The sequence below is a fragment of the Protopterus annectens genome, chromosome 6.part0, assembly GCF_019279795.1.
Source record: "Protopterus annectens isolate FY-2018-M chromosome 6.part0, PAN1.0, whole genome shotgun sequence".
Classification (NCBI taxonomy): Eukaryota; Metazoa; Chordata; order Ceratodontiformes; family Protopteridae; genus Protopterus; species Protopterus annectens.
The window spans coordinates 1,065,621,739-1,065,643,944 of NC_056737.1; the positions used below are offsets into that span (position 1 = coordinate 1,065,621,739).

The 22,206-nt window shown below is 38.7% G+C and overlaps 1 protein-coding gene across 1 annotated transcript in view; it reads left to right on the top strand.

Annotated features, from left to right (window-relative positions):
• LOC122804682 (cholesterol 24-hydroxylase-like) overlaps positions 1-22,206 on the top strand; it is a 491,057-nt gene that overhangs the window by 191,918 nt on the left and 276,933 nt on the right. The window contains exon 5 of the mRNA XM_044074688.1: positions 1,445-1,531. Within this exon, the coding sequence (XP_043930623.1) occupies positions 1,445-1,531 (87 nt within the window). The remainder of the gene's footprint in view (positions 1-1,444; positions 1,532-22,206) is intronic.

The following is a 22,206-nucleotide window of genomic DNA, read 5'->3' on the forward strand; positions in this document are numbered from 1 at the left end:
TTAGCATACTAATATCCTGCCCCCTAGTTCTTTACATAGGCCATCACTTAGTTAAAGCTTTCACTAGTTAACTAACTAATCAGTCATCCATACTAAACATATAAATAATCAATTTCAAGGATTACTGGTCTAATGGCAAACAGTTAGGGTGTCCATTTATCTGTACTGCTGGTGAGCTGAAGTTGGGAACAGGTTTGAAATGCTAGTAAGGCCAGGCAGGCAATAGGTCGAAGAAGCCAACAGCAAGCTCTCTTATCCCAGGAGAATAGTCTGGAGTGAACTGCTGCTTGTGTGACCTCTAGTGGTGATTAGAGACCTTGCAGAACAGCCGTTTTTTGGTGGGAGTGATGGACATGCTGATATCATTGCATGTTGCTGCTCTAAAGATAAGTATTGTCACTAACCACTGCTGCAAGACAATAGCTACTGATACCCAGTCTGTGACTCCCAAAAGGGGCCTCAGACCCCAAATTTTAGGATTTATGCTGCAAAACCAACTCCCCAAGATGTTGGGGGTGGGGTGGGGGCATCTGGCAAAGGGACACATCTGGGGTTGTCTTATAAGAAGGTAACCAGAAAGCAGCAGACTGGATGTTTGAGAATTTAGCCAGATGGGTAGTGGCAGGTCGAGGTGAGGGGACAGTGAAAAATAGATGACTGAATGAATGAATACAAATTAGTAAGTTCAAGGAGTAGTTATTGCTGCTGCCTGCAAGGGCCGGGTTCAGATCCTGCCTCAGGATGATGTCCAGGTAGAATATGCATATTGTCCATGTGCCTGTATCTGTTTTTTCTGGTTTTCTCCAATAGCCTAAAGTTATGCTGGCTAGATTGATTGTCTGTTTTACTAATTTACGTAGGTCTGTACTTAGGATTATTTTCCGTAGGACTCCCATATAAAGCAGCCTTAGGCTCACTAGGCTAACCCAGTTTAAATTCAAATAAATACTGTTGCATTTTTGTCCCTCAACCCAAGACTTGCCAGGGACACATCAAGTGACATTTTTATATGCTTTATCTGAAAGCACCCCAGCTATGGAATCTCCACGGCTTCCCATTTGTTAATTATTTTTCCTCAATGAGTCTTGCAGCTGGACCAGTGATCAGCCCCAGTATACTGAGTGCAGAGGAAGCCAGCAGAAGTAATGTTTTACATTTGTTTTACTTGAACCCAATTTTGGTTGGTTCACTTTATGGTATGAATATTGCTTTGGAAAATACAAAATTATAAAAGCTGATTATTAAGTGTTCCCCTTCCATTTTATTCTGTGTCTTGAGGTGATCTACAAAGGTATGGCTCAAATTAACCTGCTGAATCATAGTGAGAATGATTAAGTCTCAAAAGTTTTCAAGTAACGTATAGATCTGGTTGACATTATTAGGATTAATGAGTGGCAGTGCAGTACTTGTTTTGATATAATCTGTCCTTGGTCTTCTTTTCCAGGTTTATGGGGAAGGGGCTCATAACAGATCCAGATCATACCCACTGGTACAAGCAGCGCAGAATCATGGACCCTGCCTTCGGACATAGGTATGATTTTAAAACAGTCTGATGTTCGTGATCTGAGGTGAAAATTAATCACGTTCTTATTCTTTTTAAATTGTCAGATGCCCAGTACCAGTACCAGAGACAGCAAAAGTATAAATCACATAATTGAACTGAGAAGAGCCTTCAATTTTTGAAGTAACATTATTTTAACTGACTTCCACTTGTACTTGATAACAATATTTTATAATCATCATACCAGTAAGAGTTATGTGAAATGTATGCTTTTCTCTCTAGGAAAAATATTCCCCTCATCAACTCAGTTGTTAATGGTCAGAAGGCCGGCTAAAATGAAAATTACCTCAAACCCAGAGCTGTTGGACATGCTACACCTAAAGGAATCCTACATGCTCTAGGGACCTAAACCTTGTCACCACAATAAACAGGACATGCTGGAGGGATAGATTCCTGTCCCAGAGACTTCCCATACTCTGGAACAGGCTACCCATCTATGTCAAGCAAAGTTCTTCATTAGCACTCTTCAAGAAAAATCTTGATGAGTGGATGGGAAATAGGAAATACACCCCGGGGATCACTTCTGTGTCTCTGCTCGACAGTGGCACAGGAAAATAACTTTCTTGGGTGGCGTAAGCCAGGGAACCTTGTTGGCTAGGCTTACGTAGGCCCTTGGGCTGATAGCCTAGTACCTACCTATGAACCTATGAACCTACATGAGTTACATTACTTATGTCTGAAAATTTACATCGGGTAAAGGGAATGCTGGAAAAAAGTCAGATCTAGAGATACTGCTGTGATATAAACTGCAACAACTACTGGATTTGCATACTGAAGACAGATTTATAAAGTTCACTACAGAAGAAGACCGAGAAGTAATGTTCCATGTTTTATTAAAATTGAGCGCTTTCATGCTGGTACAATGGACTACATCAGAACGTGGAACGTTACTTCTCTGTCGTCTTGTGCAGTGAGCTTCATAGGGTTTTTGGGTGTGTGTTCGACATATTGAGGACAGGGTAACAGGGTAAGAAAACAAAAATATGACCAAGTTCACAGTCTGAAGCTAAAATATTTGGTAAAGCAGCCAAACCAGGATCCCTCGTGTTTTTGGGTAGATAGAAATCTGTATAGGAGAAATCACATGGGACAGCTATGTTGAAATTTAAAGAAAAAAATCAACCTCAAGTGTCCCAAACAGTACTCAGTCATGAAAACAGAGACCAGTGGCTCCAAACAAATGTGTAGTTCAGCAAAAAATATATTAAAAGGAAGGACAAGGGTCAAAGGAAACAGTCCTGTTAATCACCCCATATATGGGAGAGCACTGAAGAAACCAGATGATTAAAGTGGTTTGAGAGATGATTGTTATACTAAGGAGTAAAATACTGTATTTATTAAAATATGTTTTTGAATATGAACACAGAGGGTTAACTAGGTTAGGGTGATGGGGGTAGCCACCCCTGGCACAAGGTGTTGTGGGCCTGATCTTTAGATAGTGATTGGGCAAAAGTGAATGCCAATACTGCATTTACAAATAAGAGTGCAGTGCGTTGCCACTTTGTTTGTTCCTTTTAGCTGTAGCAAGCCGCTTATTACATTTGTAATAAGCGACATGCTACAGTTTTCAAAGGAAAAGAGTTATTTTAGTTCTCAATTTGAAGAGGACATTTTTTTGATCATCATTTTTAAGTTCACGTGGTGCCAGCGGAAGTGCACAGGCACCAGAATACAGAGCAACAGTTCTGTATGTACAATTAAAAGTTCACAATGTCCTTAGTATTGACCTAAATTTAAGTTGAAGTGATCGCTGTAACATAGTGCATAAAACCTTTGAGATGTATATAGCATGTTTCTTCATTTTATAACTAAAAAAAAGAGATGTTATGTATGTATAATATGGCTTTAAATGCTAATGAGATAGCTACAGGAAGTTTCAAGTCTTGTACAATTTTTCTAGAGATTTCACTCTAAGTAAAAATTTCTTGGAGGTCTCATTGCTTTTGTGTTGTTTATTCACTATTCAGATAATCTGAAAGATATTACGCCCCAAAAGCATGACATCCCCACTATCCAAGATTTTAGAAAAACGCACACATGTATTGACAAATTCTAGGACATCTACATTTCCAAAATTTGTTATCCAGTTGTCAGTACAATTTCCAACTAATTCTTGAAAGTAAAACTAGTAATTATTTCTGTTATAAACTGCACAAGGGGTCATTGGGTTGTGCCATTTTCTTTGACCTGTAACCGTAGACTGTTCATTATCTTCCTCGATTCAGTATTCCAAGTAATAATTAACAAAAAAAGGGGCCATCAGTCATTTAACTAAAATATCTTACCCAGCCCATTGGTTCAATATGGTCCACTCATGTCCCGAGGCAACATTCTGGGCCTATTCCTTTGCACAATATTTGTTAATAACAAGCCAGCTGGCTTGCCTGCTGCCTGATTTGTACTATTCAATAGCTGATAATACACTCTTCTATTCCTCTGGATTCAGTATGTAATTTTGAAGCTTTGATTAAAAATCCTGGTTTGTCCCTCTATACAAAACAATTCTTTTCTTTTCTGTTCCATTCTAATCCAGCATATAATACTGTAGACCTGCAATTATTTGGCAAAGATAAAATTACACTAGAAACAGCACCTTTGGAATACTAAAAGTAATGTATGACTTGGCACTAAAGTCTGAGCATCATATCTCAAAAACAGTCTATTGGTGTAACTAAATACCAGAAATGTTGTACTGGGTGTGGAAATGTATAACCTCACACACTTTCATAGAAGCAACAAGCTCATTTCTCCTTCCTCACAACCTTATCTCTCCCATGACAGCCAAGCTTCCATAAACTGGTTCCTATCACAACATCGAAAAGTGAAAATACTGAATGGCTTAAAGGCCAAAAATGCCGGACCAAGATATGCTTTTTTTGAGATCTCAGTACAGTGAAGATCGGAATATTTGCCCTTTCCTCACTGTAGTGTGATCTCAGAGTTGGTATATATATTTAGTGGGGGGTGTGGAGGGCACAGCCTCCCACAATAGCGAGTTCGAGGTCCAGCATTTTCAGCCTTTAGGTTGTTCGATATTACGTTTGGTTGATGTTCTGATATAGACCCCAATAAACATATCACAGGTGTACTGCATTCTTATCCAGAAGCTTGTGTTGACCCCAGCACAGTATCTCACACAAAGTGGTAAACTGGGTAGAAACTGAAAAACAGTTAACAATCACAGACCATAAAAATGCATATTCTGCCTTCTTCACCTCACTAAATGTCCCTCTCTTAAGTTTCCCACAGTGTAGTCTCTCCCTTTGATTCTCTTGCCTGTTCGCAACTAAAATCCTGCAGCGCCTACAACTGACATGGTGATCCCACATTCAATGTGGTAACCTCAGAAACCTGTAACAACATAGCGTATGCCCTACTGTCAAATGCAAATACCCAATTATTCATTTAGGGCCTTAACACTTAAGGATTTTCTAAATATACAGATGTTCAAAAACGCTCATCTGTGGCAGCATGTGACTTTCCTTCTTTCCACTAATTCATCCCGTCACCTACACATTGCCTTGTAATTTAGAAAATGTACTAATAAGGCCAGGATTTCTAACATCTAGTATTCTCCTTTCCCATCACCACCCTGGAATCGATCAGGACCCTAGCAGTTGTACTTCAGTAATAATGTACACTGCTCACTCTAACTAATGCAAAGTTCTTATCTTTCTGTAACCCTTTGCATACATACTATCATATCGTCCTAATTGTCAGTGTCCATTTATATCACACTGTACTTGAGATATTGTTAGTTGTTTGTTATGAATTATGAAAATAAGCAATATTTCCATATGTACTTAATATTTTAAAAAAGTGTCTTACAAACTGCTGCATGGTATCAGGTGAAGCCTTATATCTTGTTAAAGAAAACTGTCTTTGATATTTGCACTTTAAGTTGTACATCTTGAGAGATATTTAATGTTATTTGTATTGCTATTTATGCAATTAAGCATATGTTTTTATAGTTCTGTACATTTTTAAATAAACATGTAGTTGGAGAAAAAATTCTTGCTGTCTTATTGAAAGCTTATGTCTGGTTAACCAAACTGTTTTAACAATATATATCTATGTTGTACATTTTCCAATGTATGACATTTGTTTGTGAAATTTTCGCAAAAGATGTAATTGAGTTTGTATGAATTAATAATATATTATAGTACTTATGGAAAACTATGAATAGATTGACTATTAGCACTGTAAAGAATGCATCTTACTAACATTTCTACAGTTTAGGCAAGCAATAATGTCCAATAGAGTGTGTGCTACTGTGTAAATTTTGCCCACCCAGGGGTGTTATGAGGTGGTGTAGGGTCTCTACACCCCTGTAAGGGCATTATTTACACAGTAACACACACCCTGGTGGGCATTATTGTGCTTAGAGAATGGGCTGTCTGTAAAATTGTTGTGTTTTACTTACTTATTTTTTATTACTATATTATTTTTTCATATATTTTTAACATAACATAGTTTCCCCACCTAATGTTTCAGACTTGCTGTAGTATATGTAAATCTTTTTGGGGGGAAATATTTTACATCCAAACTTTAACATTTTAAAAAATATCCAGATATTTCCTTCATTTTTTTGGTCCCTCACTCCTACAATGTGTTGTACGTGGCTAGTCATTGGGGATTGCAGTCACTAAAAAATGACATACATTTGAATTTCAGACTTTTTCTTTCACAAAATTCTTGCTAACACAAACCTTGTTATATAAGCAAATTTGTAATTTTATAAGAGCAATATTTAAAATATGTTCCTATTTCAAGCCTTTGTTCCCCCTTTATTTTAGGCTTTATCCAGATACCTTGAGCTAAGAGGTTGAGAGGTATGCACATTTTTTAACTGCTGCTGCTGCTGCCAGTGTTTGATCGCTGTCTGTCTTCATACACACACAGACGCACACTTCCGCTTTCATGCAGTCAAGCAAGCTAACACTCACACACGCAGACAGAAACATAAACGCACACACACATACACACACATGTGCATGCATGCACGCGCACACACACACACACACACACACACACACACACACACACACACACACACACACACACACACACTTTTTTTTCATTTCTTATATTTCGTTTACTTTTACATTCGCTAAGCAGCAAAAATACAGCTTAATGAGTCTAAAATAGTGGAATATATTGCTTATTTTCATAATTGCTAACAACTAACATTATCTCACCCTCACTTTTATGCATGCATACACTCACAGACAAACATAGACATAAACACATACACTTTTCTATTCTTTTTTTTATTTTACACTTGCTAAAGGTTCCTCTCAATGGTGCAAAAGTACTAACTAACATATCTATTATTAGGTACTATCCCCTTTCTCACGGCTCCCACCCTGAAAGCCTTGCAACGCTAAAGGGATTCCACCTTGTTGTGTACTAAATGGAAAGCCACACTGGTCTGCCCTCCGTATTAAAGGACTATCAAGGTTACTACCTCTAATGTACTCTCTGTATGTACTAAATAAATTAAGCTGAACTGGGTCTACAGCACTATCAGCTAGTCCTTAAAAGGTCCTTAAGCAAACCCTACTCTTCTAAATTTGGCAAATTCACAGTAGCAAACTCTAAGGGAATATCTGGCAGCTACTCACTCTATATACCATCAACAGAACTTAAAAATTCTATACAGTTTAGCTGTATAACGCTAAGAATAATCTGAAGGACCAAACAAAATCAATAAAAGTAAATTAAATCCCCTTACATTGCATGTACAGCTCTAGGATTCTTGGGCTCTGGTTAAATGGCTCTCAAAAGATACCAAACCAAAAATCATACATATAAATAATGCATGGGCCACTTGGTGCACCACCAAAGCCCCTTGAGATCAAATTAATTATTGACAACTTAGGAATGACACAAAAAAATTAATTCTGCTAGACAAAAATAAACTACTTCCGCCATCTTCAACAAAAACATCAAAACAAACTCAGAAGTTCTGGGCAGGTATTAATAAACTTCTTCACCCAGGGCAATCCACAACTCCAACCCCTTTATATTTTAATCAAAAATCATCAGAGGCCATTGTGAACAGCTTTAATAGTTTCTTCAAAGAGACTATCCAGTCCCTTGTTAGCAAACTAACCCCTACTTGTTCCAATTCAGGCACTTCTATTACCGAGTGCCCTAGCTTCCAACCAGTTCCTACCTCACTCATCAGAGCCCTGATTAAGCAACTAAAACCTACCACCCTATCTGCAGACCTTCTTCCTGCAGACTACCTGCAAAAAGCTGCAGATGCCATAGCATAGCCCGTCTCTATTTTGATCACTAGAACCATAACTTAAGCCTCCACCCCCTCCATTTGGAAGATATCCCACGTCATACCACTCCATAAAGGTGGCAGCTCCACTGAACTGTCAAACTATAGACCCATAGCCATTCTTTCTCCGCTGGCTAAAATTATGGAGAAGTGCATCCATAAACAACTCCTGCACTCCCTCACTCAGAATAATCTGCTGGCTAACCCTCAGTATGGCTTCAGGCCATATCACAGTACTTTCTCAGCCCTCCTGTCTTTCACTAACATCATAAACCATAATCATAATAACAACAAGTTATCCTCAGCCCTGTTTCTCAGCCTCTGCAAAGCCTTCAATATGGTTAGTCACTAGCTACTTGTACACACCCTCAAAACTATCTCCCTAGATAACCAAGCTATCCAATGGTTTCAGTCTTATCTGAGTGGTGGACAGCAGGCTGTCCTATGGCAGGACAAACTCTCCACCCTTCTACCCATCATCCTTGGAGTCCCCCAGGGCTCTATATTAAGACCCCTTCTTTTTTCGGTCTTTATTAATGACTTTCACACTGTCATCCCAGTAGCAACTTTTATCCAATACGCAGACAATTCCACCCTGATTTGCTCAGCCTCCTCCCCAGTAGGTCTCCTCACATTATCCCAGACAACCTTCAACACAGTTGAAAACTGGCTCTCTAATCTGCATCTGGTATTAAACCCCAATAAAACAAAGCTACTACTCTTTTCCCCTACTTGTAGGTCCTCTCCACCTTCCTTTACTATAACATCTAATAATGGTACCATAATTTCCCCGGATATCCACACTAAACTCTTAGGAGTTATAATTGATAACAGCCTTAAATATGACATGCATGTCAATCAAACAATTAAATTAAAACCATTAATAAAAAAATTTGGTTCACTATATAAAAATAAACCTTTCCTCACCACGCTAGCTCGGACTGCCATTGCCAGCTCCCTACTCTCCTTTATGCCTCCCCTATACTCACTAAGTTGAGCAAATCCAACCTCAGCAAACTCTCAAGCTGTTATAACCACATTGCTAGATTTGCCACCGGCTCTGCATACAGGACACACCACTGTCCTAACCTAAACCTTTTAGGATGGATAGAATTGCCTAGACTACTTCAGTATAACCAGGTCACAGTTGCATTCTAAGTTATTATCCAACCTGAAAAAATGCCTTCACTTAAAAACATCATCTATCCCTATACTAACCCTAGGCCACTTCAGTCATCTACTAAAATGTTGGTTCATACTTTCAGAAATAACAACTTAGCTGGGGATTCTTTGTTTGCTAACTCAGTGGGCAAAACTTGGAACGCTCTCTCGGCCGAACTTACTCTAGAACCCTCGCTAACTTGCTTCAAAAAAAGCCTTATACAGTATTTTAAAAATGATGAACCAACAAAAGAGGTCCAAAGTCCACTAAGTATAAAAAACAACCACAAGGCTGGTCCGGAGTCTAAAACAAACACTTTTAATCTTAAACTGTTGACAGCACAATGACAGACTGTTAAAAACGCAGTGGCAAAACATAAATATGTACGACTAAGTGCTTTCACCTATGCATAGGCATCATCAGTACACGACTAAGCGCTTTCACCTATGCATTGGCATCATCAGAGTCATAGTACAACTAACCTAACCACATTATACAGACAACCTTTAAATTCACTTCCTGTAACACCCTTATTACCTAATTAATGATAACTATTTCATTATTCACAATATAAAAGTACAAAAATACAAGAATACTAAAATACTATAATGCTGTTCCTACAAAGTTATACAAACTAAATAATGATACCTCTTACCAAAAACATATTCATAAAGTATGTTGTTAAAAAACAGTAACACATAATTTTTAAACGTAATAATCTACTATACTGTGGTGTAATGTAAATATCACCCCTTAAAATCTTTTCTGTTTTAAGGTGGGAACAATAGAAATGTATTAATTAATGCCAAGAAATGTTTTGGCATTAAGTCTCAACTGCCACAAAGTTTCTTTGATTTCGATATCAAGTTTTGGATCACTCTCTCTTTCATTCAATAGCACACGGTCGATGACAAAGAATATTGTCTTTCGGCTTTTCCCGGTTAGGGGTCGCCACAGCGGAACTCCGGTCTGCTCATGATTGGCAGTAGATTTTGATGTGCTGGCTTGCCGGGCCTAATGCACAACCTTCAACGAAGGAACGCCCATTCACGCATGTCACCACACAGAAGATGCTCTAACTGTGAATCGAATGGGCAACGTTTAAATGTGAGGCGACAACGCTACCGCAGCACCACCACCGCGGTCAATGACAAAGATCTTCTAAAATTAATACACATAGTGCTGTATACGTAACACAATCCCAGCAATAAAACCTCCAAGGTCCTCACCTCCAAATGCAAAAATTCAAGTAGAGAAAACAGGAATGAGGAACTCCACGATGGTATAGCAGATAAAACACTTCTTTATTGTAACAAAAAGAACAGGAACGATGAGCGCTTTCTCGTACACAATGTACGCTTCTTCAGATCTAAATTAAGTAAGACTTGATAGTTCTTATATAGTGTGCTTCTAACCAATTATTCAATAATTAAATAATCTAATTGGCAAGGTAAGATATGTAGACATTCAAAGCAACTCTTATCATTTACCAGAGGCCAGAAAATGCACTTCCTGTTACTACAAAAACAGCGGCTGCATTATAAAACATTTTTCATAAATATATATATACTTTTCAAGTATAACTTTTAAATAAAACATAACAACATCATAAATCCCTAAACCTTAGTCATATTCATAATTTGACTAAGAAAAACCAGAATATAAACAGCTTAAGTATAGTAGATAATCAATACATATTAGGAGAAGCATCTAAAAAATCTAAATGGCATTATATGCTCAAGCTAAAATATATATGTAAACATAAAGTCAAGTCAAAACAATTTCTTATTACAAACTGTTTGGTAAATAAAAACAAAGTGAGAATCCTTTGATTCTATTCATAAAGAAACATCATATCGCTCACATCCGTTCATATGTTGTATTTATGTGATAAAACAAAAACGCATTCAAAATGTATTGAGCAACATTTAGTATAAAAACATTCGCTATAAGCTTCAATACATATAACTCTTAGAAGAAGTGTTAAATTCTGTAAAAACAATCTGCCAGTGGATCCAAATACCCTGTACTTATTTGATGTTAAAGTATTTTTTAATAATAAAAGCATATTATTAAACATGGCTAAACATATGAATTATGAGTTTATGAATATTAACTTTCAACTCATTAAAATGCCATATATAAAAATATAAATATGAACTATTTATATTATTCATTCATTTACTTACCATATGTAACCATTCAAAGAAATATGTATATATATACGTATGACTATGTAAAAAGTAAATAAAAATAATAATAATAATAAAAACCTAATGTATTTGCAGAGACAAATGTCACAATATGTATATTATTATTTTATTTTATTATATTAGAATATATGAATGAAATAATCATGTCAAGCTGTTTAATCTATAGAATCTCATAAATGTAAAACCTTATGGATGTACCATAGGTTATAAAATGTTTTATTTATCTAATATTTCTTATTTAAATATAAAGAAGTAAATACTAGATCAATATCAGATGTCCCAATTAATTATATTAAAATAATCCATTGTTCAACGTCTAAAGTTTCGAAGACAAAAAGATTTTTCTGATATTAGAACCACCCTATTATAAGGTGCAAATAAGAAAAGTTCAAATATCCTGTCTAATTTAAACACCTATAATAACCATATAAACATGTAGATGAAAATTGTGTATATAACACAGAAACTAATGCATAAAAATGCTTAGATATAATAAATAAATAAATATTGATAAGAGTTCATATCTTGTCATATAATCAGTGTCTTATATACAGAGAGAATAGTAAAACTTTATAGCAAAAATTGGATTATCACTACAATGGTGAATCCAACTAAAAGGGGTTCTTAGAACAAGTAACCTTTTGGTTAAACTAAATGTAGAATTCCATTAGGATATAATCACTAATCATTTTACAAAACATATTCATAAAGTATGTTGTTAAAAAACAGTAACACATAATTTTTAAACGTAATAATCTACTATACTGTGGTGTAATGTAAATATCACCCCTTTAAATCTTTTCTCTTTTAAGGTGGGAACAATAGAAATGTATTAATTAATGCCAAGAAATGTTTTGGCATTAAGTCTCAACTGCCACAAAGTTTCTTTGATTTCGATATCAAGTTTTGGATCACTCTCTCTTTCATTCAATAGCACACGGTCGATGACAAAGAATATTGTCTTTCGGCTTTTCCCGGTTAGGGGTCACCACAGCGGAACTCCGGTCTGCTCATGATTGGCAGTAGATTTTGATGTGCTGGCTTGCCGGGCCTAATGCACAACCTTCAACGAAGGAACGCCCATTCACGCATGTCACCACACAGAAGATGCTCTAACTGTGAATCGAATGGGCAACGTTTAAATGTGAGGCGACAACGCTACCGCAGCACCACCACCGCGGTCAATGACAAAGATCTTCTAAAATTAATACACATAGTGCTGTGCATAAACAAAGGACTAACTTCCTTTTTATTCTTAATGTCTTGAACTTGTTCAGTGATCATGTCCCTAAGTCATCTTATGGTTTTACCCACGTAAAATGAGGAGCAGATTACACAAGTTGCCACATATACCACTATGTCAGTATTGCAATTGCAATGACCCAGGCACTTTAGGTTCCTATGGTAACCTGAGATCTCTATGTAGGGCCCATCATTGATAAATTTACATACTTTACATGACCCACATTTGCCCATTTTTGACTAACCAATATATCTCTGTCATGTCCTTCCAACAAATTTTTGATGTTTTTACCCTTACTATATGATATCTTAGGTTTGTCACCAAGTTTTGATCTGTAATCAAGGTCAAATACCCCGTTCCATACAGAATGCACTCTGAACACAATCAGAGGGGTAAGATAATTATATTGCATTACCAAGGTCATTGTTGTTAACAGAAATCACATCACTTTCCCTCAAAATCGGTTTAAATTTTGTGGATCTAGCCTTGGTCACTTAATTTCTCATCCTGACTAAAAGTCTCATTGGGTACCCCCTATTCTTGAACATGCCTATACGTTTTCACAGTTCTTGTTGAAACATTAAATCATCACTAATAAGATGTGAGGTTCTCAACATCTGCCCCTTGACTACACTTTTCTTCTGATGATCAGGATGGCAACTAGTAAAGTGTAGCAAAGTGTTTGAATATGTCTCTTTTCTATAGATATTGGATCTTAACACTTCTTTATCCTTGTCCAATTTGATGTCAAGATAATTTATCTCCCATTGATTTACTTGGTATGTGTAGTGGTATTTAAATAATCCACAAATTCCCTGGCCTCATCTGTAGTGCCTTCCCACAAAATTAGGATGTCATCCAGGAATCTTACTGCATTATGTTCATCCAGTATACACTGGAGAAGACAAACTGTTTCTCCCATTCTATCAGGACAAGATTGGCAAAAACCGGAACGCATTTGGCTCCCATAGCCACTCCCCTCCTCTGACGATAGTACCCCCCCTCAGAAAATAAAGTTTTTGTCCAAAATGGTATCCATCATCTCAACCAATAAGTTAGCCTTATCATCACTTAGTATCCCCCCTGTTCTTAAACTCTGTTGGTATAAATCTAAGCCTTCAGTATGTGGTATGACTGAAAATAACTATACCAATAGTGAGGAACATAACATTTCTCCTCATATCCACATTTCTTAGGCATTCAAGACAATGCCATATGGCTGAAACTTACCAACACTTTTTTAGAAAAAAAAGTCAACATATGCCACCAGTGGCTCAGTTTTGGATGCTCTAGCTGCCACTATTGGCCTAAAGGGGGGATTGTAAGGGTCCTTATGGGTTTTTGGTATACCACAAACTGCTGGAGTAATGGGGGAGTCGTTTGTAAGGAAATCAAATTCATCCTTGGATATCATACCTTCCAGGAGGGCATTTTGGAGCCAAATGTCAATTTTAGTATAAGCTCTATTTATTTCATTATGCGAAGCCCTGTCATAGGTATCAGAATCATTAAGGATGTCATATATCCTGCAGACATAATCAAGGTGGGACATGATAATAATCCCTCCACCCTTGTCTGATTTCATCAGCCTGTATTCCCAGTTCCTGACCAATTCAGTTAAATGCATCCTTTCTTCCACAGACAAGTTGTCTGGAAAATTAACATTAGTAGCACAATTTTTTCTGATTTCACCTTGCATTATTTTTTCAAACATATTAACCATTGGATTGATCAGGGGAACAAAAATACTTTTCCATTTCAAAGGGAGAACAACACTAGAATAATTCTTTTTTGTCCAGAAAAAAAATATATGCAAATTTAATTGCCTGGTATATATATCCTTAAGTTAATCAATATTTTGGCCAGCCTATATTCTGGGACAAAATTGAAACCATTTTTCAGTAATTCAAAATGGACAGTGTGCATTTCACAATCACTCAGATTGTAAATGGTGAAACCCTGTTTACTCAAAATCTTATTGCAATTGTTAATCTCCACTGCATTGTTACAAGGAACATTTGAAGCATTTGGAATTAAATCCATAATAACACTGGAAGACACAGAAAAGTTGAATTCCAAACCATTGCTACGGTTTAAACTATCCAGTGAATTCAAGTTACAATTCAATACCAACCTCTCCCCTCCCCCTCCATTTCCCTACTCCCCTGAAGGCCATTCGCCTGTCCGAGTGCTCCCAAGAATTTTGGTCACTCTTGGTTCATAAGGCGTTCCAAAATGGCGATCCAAAACTTGATATCGAAATCAAAGAAATGTTGTGGCAGCTAAGACTTAATGCCAAAACATTTCTTGGCATTAATGAATACATTTCTATTGTTCCCATCTTAAAACAGAAAAGAAAAGAATGTTGATGGTGATTTAAAGGGGTGATATTTACATTACACCACAGTATAGTAGATTATTACGTTTAATAATTATGTGTTATTGTTTTTTAACAACAAATTTTATGAATAGGTTTTTGGTAAGAGGTATCATTATGTAGTTTGTATAATTTTGTAGGAACAGCATTATAGTATTTCAGTATTCTTGTATTTTTGTACTTTTATATTGTGAATAATGAGGTTGTTCTGTTGTTGTGTCTTTCAGCTTTTCCCGGTTAGAGGTTGCCACAGTGGAACTCCAGTCCGCTAATGATTGACAGTAGATTTTTACGTGCCGAGTTGCCAGCCCTGATGCACAACCTTCAATGAAGGTACGCCCATTCACGCATGTCTCCACAGAGAAGACGCTCTAGCTGAGAATCGAAACGGACAGCATCTTACTGTGAGGTGACAACGCTACCGCAGCACCACCACCGCAGTCATTGTGAATAATGAGGTAACCTTTAAATTCACTTCCTGTAACACCCTTATTACCTAATTAACGATAACTACCTCATTATTGTGAATAATGAAGTAGTTATCGTTAATTAGGTAATAAGGGTGTTACAGGAAGTGAATTTAAAGGTTGTCTATATAATGTGGTTAGGTTAGTTGTACTATGACTCTGATGATGCCTATGCATAGGTGAAAGCGCTTAGTCGTGTACTGATGATGCCTATGCATAGGTGAAAGTGCTTAGTCATGTACTGATGATGCCTATGGATAGGTGAAAGAGCTTAGTCGTGTACTAATGATGCCTATGGATAGGTGAAAGCCCTTAGTCGTGTACTGATGATGCCTATGCATAGGTGAAAGCGCTTAGTCATGCACATTTATGTTTTGCCACTACATTTTAAACAGTCTGTCATTGTGCTGTCAATAGTTCAAGATTAAAAGTGTTCGTTTTAGACTCCGGACCAGCCTTGTGGCTGTTTTTTTATACTTAGTATTTTAAACTCACTGGCTATGTCCTTGTTCTAATCCTGACTAACCTATCTTATGCTAAATTGTACTCTATGTAATTCTTGTTTATTTCATAACTGCTATTGAAAATGTGAGATTGTAGCATGTATGAGGATATTACTGAACAGAAACTGTAACTCAAGCCTGTCTTTTAATGATTTATCTGTTTGTATGCTTGGAACTTTTCTTGTCGAGTCTCTGCTGAAAATGGACATGTATCCAGTCGGACTAACCTGGTCAACAAATGTAAAATAAAATAAATAAACAGCAAAAGTGCTGCTTAGCAAATGTAAAATAATGGTGGCCATTAGGTTACTTTCAGTCCGAGCTCCACCGGCAGCTTAATATGTTGCTGTGAAGCAGCGGACTTGTTCTTCAGCGGTATCACCTGTAAATTAACACCCTGCTGAAGAATGTTCTTTTTCCAGTCAGGGTGCTGATGTACGGGTTGCCTATTCTCTAATAGCTTTTATTGTTCACAAAATATTTACATTTGTTTAATTTATGCTTTTTATGTTGATTTTTCAGAGAATGCTCTGGAATACTGCTAGAGGCATTCCACATCACACAGGTATTAATGAGTTAGCCAAACTGCAAAATTCTGAAACTTTCTCATGTGATATTTCTGATCCTGCTTACATCAGTAAAATGTCTTACTCCAGTGTGTTAATACCAGCCTCCAACAAATGCCTATTTGACATATTGTACTACTGATTGTATACAGTTTGTTATTTTATCATAAAGCCTTGATATATGACTTATGTAAAATATGCTGTATTGTAACCCTATGTCACGCCACTAAAAATGGGCCCTTTCAGGTCTGACTGTCTTGTTTTGTATGCACACTGAATGGATCTCAGTATGTTTTAATTAGGTGTTTGCATCCTGCAATGCCGTACATTCAGTTTTGAATATGCAGTTCCATTGTTTTTGAGGATATAGATCAATTGAGGCAGGATTTGGCATAGTGGTTAAGGTCTTTAGGAAGGGGATTGTTTTTGTTCAGATTGATTGCTTTCTTCACAGTTGGGAAAGTAAGCGACAGTCATACTCCTTCAGTGGTATCAACTCTCACTCGCCAACAAACTAGTAAACCATCCACTAAATGTCCCATCCCTCCAGAATCTACTCCAACCCTATTGTACCACCAGACCACTAAGATCCAGCAACAAAAATCACTTGCAGATCACTAAAGCCAATAACTCTGCTGGTGAAGCACTATTCTCTTGCGCCATAGCCAAATTATGGAACTCACTCCCACCCACAATTACCTCCGTACCATCATACACCCACTTCAAAACTTTACTAAAAGCGCACCTAAAAACATGCTGGCTATGCCCTTGCAACTCCCACTCTATCATCATCCACCCCTTCCAACCACTACTAACTACCTTGATTATAGCAAGTTCAGATGCTCATAAGCCTAGTACTTATTATACAGCAGGAACTTCTCATTGTAACATTTGTTAATGTCTGTTATGTAATTCATAGATAAAGATTCTAGTTGTCTACTGATGTACTATGTTCTTCATCTGTAAATATGTTGCAAGTAATTGCTATGTTAAATTATTAATCGCTATGTAATCCAATGTAACTACTGTCTGTTTATTTTACTGTGGAGCTTTTCTCCCTGGGCCTCCACTGAAAATGGACCTACGTCCAGTCGGACACTCCCAGTCAACAAATTTAAATAAATAAATAAATAAATAAATAAATATGAAGGAAGACAGGAAGCATCACATGTTACAGGACTTAGCCACTTACTTCATCTTTTGTGTTTGTCACCCTGAACACCACTGACCGCTCCAACACAAAGCTAATTTAGCTGCTTGTTCAAGGCCAGAGGAAGCTCAAGCTACCTGCTGTTGGACACGTTCATCATCTTCTTTCGGCTTTTCCCGGTTAGGAGTCACCACAGCAGAACTCTGGTCCACTAATGATTGGCAGTAGATTTTTACGGTGCCGAGGTGCCGGCCTGATGCCCAACCTTCAACGAAGGCACACCCATTCATGCATATCTTTCAAACGCCACTCGACCATAGGGAGGACATGCAGACTCCACATAGAAGGCACTCCAGCCAAGAATCGAACGGGGGAACCTCTTGCTGTGAGGCAACGCTACCGCTGCACCACCGCGGCTTCTGTTGGACACGTTCATAAGACTCTGAATTAGAGAACCCCCACCTTTCCCAGGGTATTTGTAGCTTAAGAGTGTACCAATAATCCTAAATCTTCCTCTTTGAATATTCAGGATTTAGTTACACTTCTTAAGAATTATTATGTGCACGAAAGATGAAACATTTTTTTCCTTAGGCCGCAAATGCAGGATCTGTGTCTACAGTGCTAAGAAGCAAACCAGATGATATCTTTTATTGTTCGCTGTACCACACAATAATGCGTAATGCTTTATATATTACTGTATATGAAGTGTGTTTTAGGATTTTGGTTGCCTCTGAGCTGCACAGTATTTTTTGGTTGCTTTGTTCCTAGCTGTAAAGCATTGCCTTCTCAGATAAAGACTGAAACAACGTTCTTGGGATCAGTCCACCTTACATGGTTAAGAAATGAATAAAAAGGTATAACAGTGAATATGTATGAAGAAGTAAATACACTTGTCCTGAAATCCCACAGCTGCAAAGACACTGCTCTGATCCATTTCATTGTCTGTAATATTTGAATTTTTACATTCAGATCATGTGCTTAGGTTCATAGGTTCATAGGTTCATACTAGGCTATCTGCCCTGGGGCATTTATAAGCCTAGCCCGATTGTGTTTGGCTTACGCCACCCCTTGATTTGAGTATACTGTGCCCTTTTTAAAGTTTAGTTTACTGAGCCTCTGTCTAATAGTGACACGGAAGTAATCCCTGGGACAAACCTACGATCCCCCATCCACTCATCAAGATTCTTCTTGAAGAGAGTCAGTGAGGTGTTCTGCCTAACATGAATTGGAATTCTATTTCAGAGCGAAGGGAGCCTCTGGGTTATGAATCTGTCCATCCAGCATGTTCTATTTATTTCTGTGCTGAGGTTCAAGTCCCTCGAGCACGTGGCTCTAAGGGATTTAGATTTACTGAGGTGGAGCATGTCCATTAATTCTAGGTTGGACATAGCTTTATATGTCAGGCATAGATCGCCTCTAAGTAGGCTGTATGCAACTGAGTAGAGCTGGAGTTTTTTTAACTGAGCAGCATATGGCATCCATTTGAGTCCCTTGATCCTCTTGGTGAGGTACTTTTGGGGTCTTTCTAATTGCTGCAGGTGTCAGGTAAGGTACATCCCAAAGGGGGCATTGTATTCTATGATGGGCCTGATGAGGGATGAATAAAGGGGCACGATTACCTCTCTTGATCTAGATGTGAATCCTTTCATGATGAGGTGGGCTATGTAGAAGGTCTTTCTAACCACTTTGGCAATGTGGTTGTCAAAGGAGAGATTGCTATCAACTTGGGTCCCCAGATCCCTAATTACTTTCTCTGTACTTAATGGGTTACCACCTATGTGGTAATTTGTGGGCACATTGCTTTTGCCAAAGGGTATGACTATACACTTTTTGGCATTTAGCTTTAGACCATGGCTCTGGCACCAGTTATCCGTCTCTGCAAGACCTTTTTGAAGGATGTTTGTGTCAGTTGGAGAGTCGATTATGGCACCCAGTTTGCAGTCATCTGCGAACTTGGTGAGCTATAGTCCTCCCACATTGGCCTGTACCTCAGGAAAGTAAATACCGAACAAGAGAAGTCCCAGGACAGAACCTTGTGGGACGACACTTGTGACCGGTTTCATGTCTGACATGGCTCCAGCAACTCTGACTCTGTGGGTTCTGTCTTTGAGCCAGTTTGCGACCCATCTTGTGACATAGGGGTTTATATTTAGGCTGGATAGCTTATCTATGATGCCCGAGTGGGGTATTGTGTCAAATGCCTTTGCGAGGTCCAGGTAGGCTGTGTGGACTACCTTCCCTTCATCTATGGCCTTGGTGACTGTTTTGAAGAAGTCGACCAGGTTCAGAAGGCAGGATCTGCCCTTGACGAAGCCAAATTGGGTAGGATCTAGTGTCTGTAGGTCCCCAATGTCTTTGTTTATGAGTTCCATGATGATCCTCTCCATAGCCTTGCAGACTAGGCTAGTCAGGCTTATAGGGCGATAGTTTCCAGGGTCCGCAGAGGCGCCACCCTTATGGAGTGGGACCACTGTTGCTGTACGCCATTCTTTGGGCACATATCCTGTAGTGAGGCTGAGATTGTACAGCAGTTTTACTTGAGGGATTAGTTCTTCTTGGAGTTCATGTAGGATGTAACCCAGGACGCCATCTGGTCCCATGAAAGCAGTGTTTTTTGCTTTGGAGAGGGCGGCCTTCACCTGAGCATCAGAGATGTTTGGGAGGCTGCACTCTGCCAGGATAAATACTTGCTCTTTTGGGGGGGAGAAGTTTGCACTGAACCTGTCTGCCAGGATATTGGCGATGTCTGTGGGTTCAGTGTATTTTTTGTCATTTAGAATCAACTCAGAACAAGTCTGGGAGTTACATCCCAGGTTCCTAACATAACTGAAAAAAGCCTTATGATTGTCTTTAGTGTCCTGTGCAATTTTTCTCTCGAAGCTGGCCTTGGAGGATTTTATGAGGGATCGTAATTTTTTGCTAGTACTGATCAGAGATGCCTTCCCTTTTAGGGATTTTGCTCTATCATGTAGTAGCTTCCTGCTTCTGTTGTACAGTTTATTTATGGCTGGGGTCCAACAGACTGGATGCCTGCCTTTGGATGATTGGGTCTTGATTTTGTTAGGGAAAGCATGATCCATGCATTCCTGGAGATGTCTGTAGAATGCGTTTATATAGGATTCTGCAGTTTGGGCCGTAGATTCCACTGGCCCTAGGGCCTTGAAGGATTCCACTTCGGTTTTGAGAAGTGTGAAGTTCTCTTTTGAGAAGTTTTTCACTGTGGTTTTCTGGGCTGGGGGTGGGGTCGGGATGTGGATATCCAGTGAAATTAATTTATGGTCTGATCTTACCAGTGAGGGATATACTTCTGGTATGGAGCATAGAGTCCCCATGTTGGTAATGATCAGGTCGAGTATGTTTTCCCCTCTTGTGGGAGTGGTGACTAGTTGTTTCATAGCATTTGAGTTTATAAATTCCAGGAACCTTTGGGCTAAGGTGCTGGGGCTTGAGTAATGCTCCCAATCTATGTTTGGGTAGATGAAGTTGCCCAATATAATGGTGTTCGGAGAGATCTTCATGTTCTCCAATGTTTTCAGGAAAGCTGAGTGGGATTCCTGACTTTAAGAGGGTGGTCTGTAGGATGCTATAAACTGAAAAGCAGTCTTGCCCACTGTTAGTTGCACATGGATGGTCTCCGATACTTTGTGCAATGCTACTAACCTGGAGGTGTGGATATCCTTGATAAATATGGAAACTCCCCCTCCTTTTGTGGTTCGGTCCAGGTTTTGGGGCCGAAAAGCATGATATGAGGTATAACCTGGTAGTGCTGGGGTGCTCTCTGGAGCTTTGAACCAGGTTTCTGTCACTGCACAGATATCGATGTTCTCCATACTAAGGAGAGCTTTGAGTGCATGCATCTTGAGGTTAAGACTTCTGGCGTTTAGCAGCATTACCGTTAGTTTCTTGTTCCTTGTGCTGTCTATGGAGGTGGGTTTGACTTTTGAGCCTTGCTTAAAAAAGGCACTATGGGGGTGGCAAGAGCCTTTGCCAATATCTGAAAGCTCAGGGGTGACAGGTGCAAGCCATCCCTAGCGAAGCAACGTGGCTTGTCGAGCATGTCATCCCAGGCTGACAGACACTGGATCCCCTTTGAATGACACCAAAATTTTAGCCAGTTGTTAAAATCGATCATTTTGTCTTTATACTGTGGCATCATTCTAGGTGAGGGTAAAATGCTGCTCAAGGTCAGGGTCATACCGGCCTGGGATACATGATCAGAGAGCTCCTCTATGTCTCTTTTCATGTAGTCGAGGGAGGTACGTCTCAGGTAATTCACGCCAGCATGTACAATGACTGAGTCATATTTGCATTTGCTTTGGAGTGACCTGAGTGCTTGCGTTATGTGGCGGATTCTAGCTCCCGACAGGCAGCTCACTGTGACCTTCTCTTTATTCAGCCTGGTGAGCAGGACGTCAGTGTGTCTGACAATAGAGTCACCTATTACAAGAGTATCAGGTGTGTTATTCAGCCTTAAGGGCTGTGACTGCTTGGCACACTGACTTTGTGTGCTATGTGTTGTACGTGTTTTGTTTTGGGGTAGTGTTTGCTTGGATGTCTGCTTTGGAGGTCTCTGTTGCTTAGGTAGATTTTTATTTAGAGCCTCCGAGTATGTTTTTGTGTTTTTATGTGTTTGGTTCGCTGTTGTGGTGGGACTATGTGATACTGGAACTGT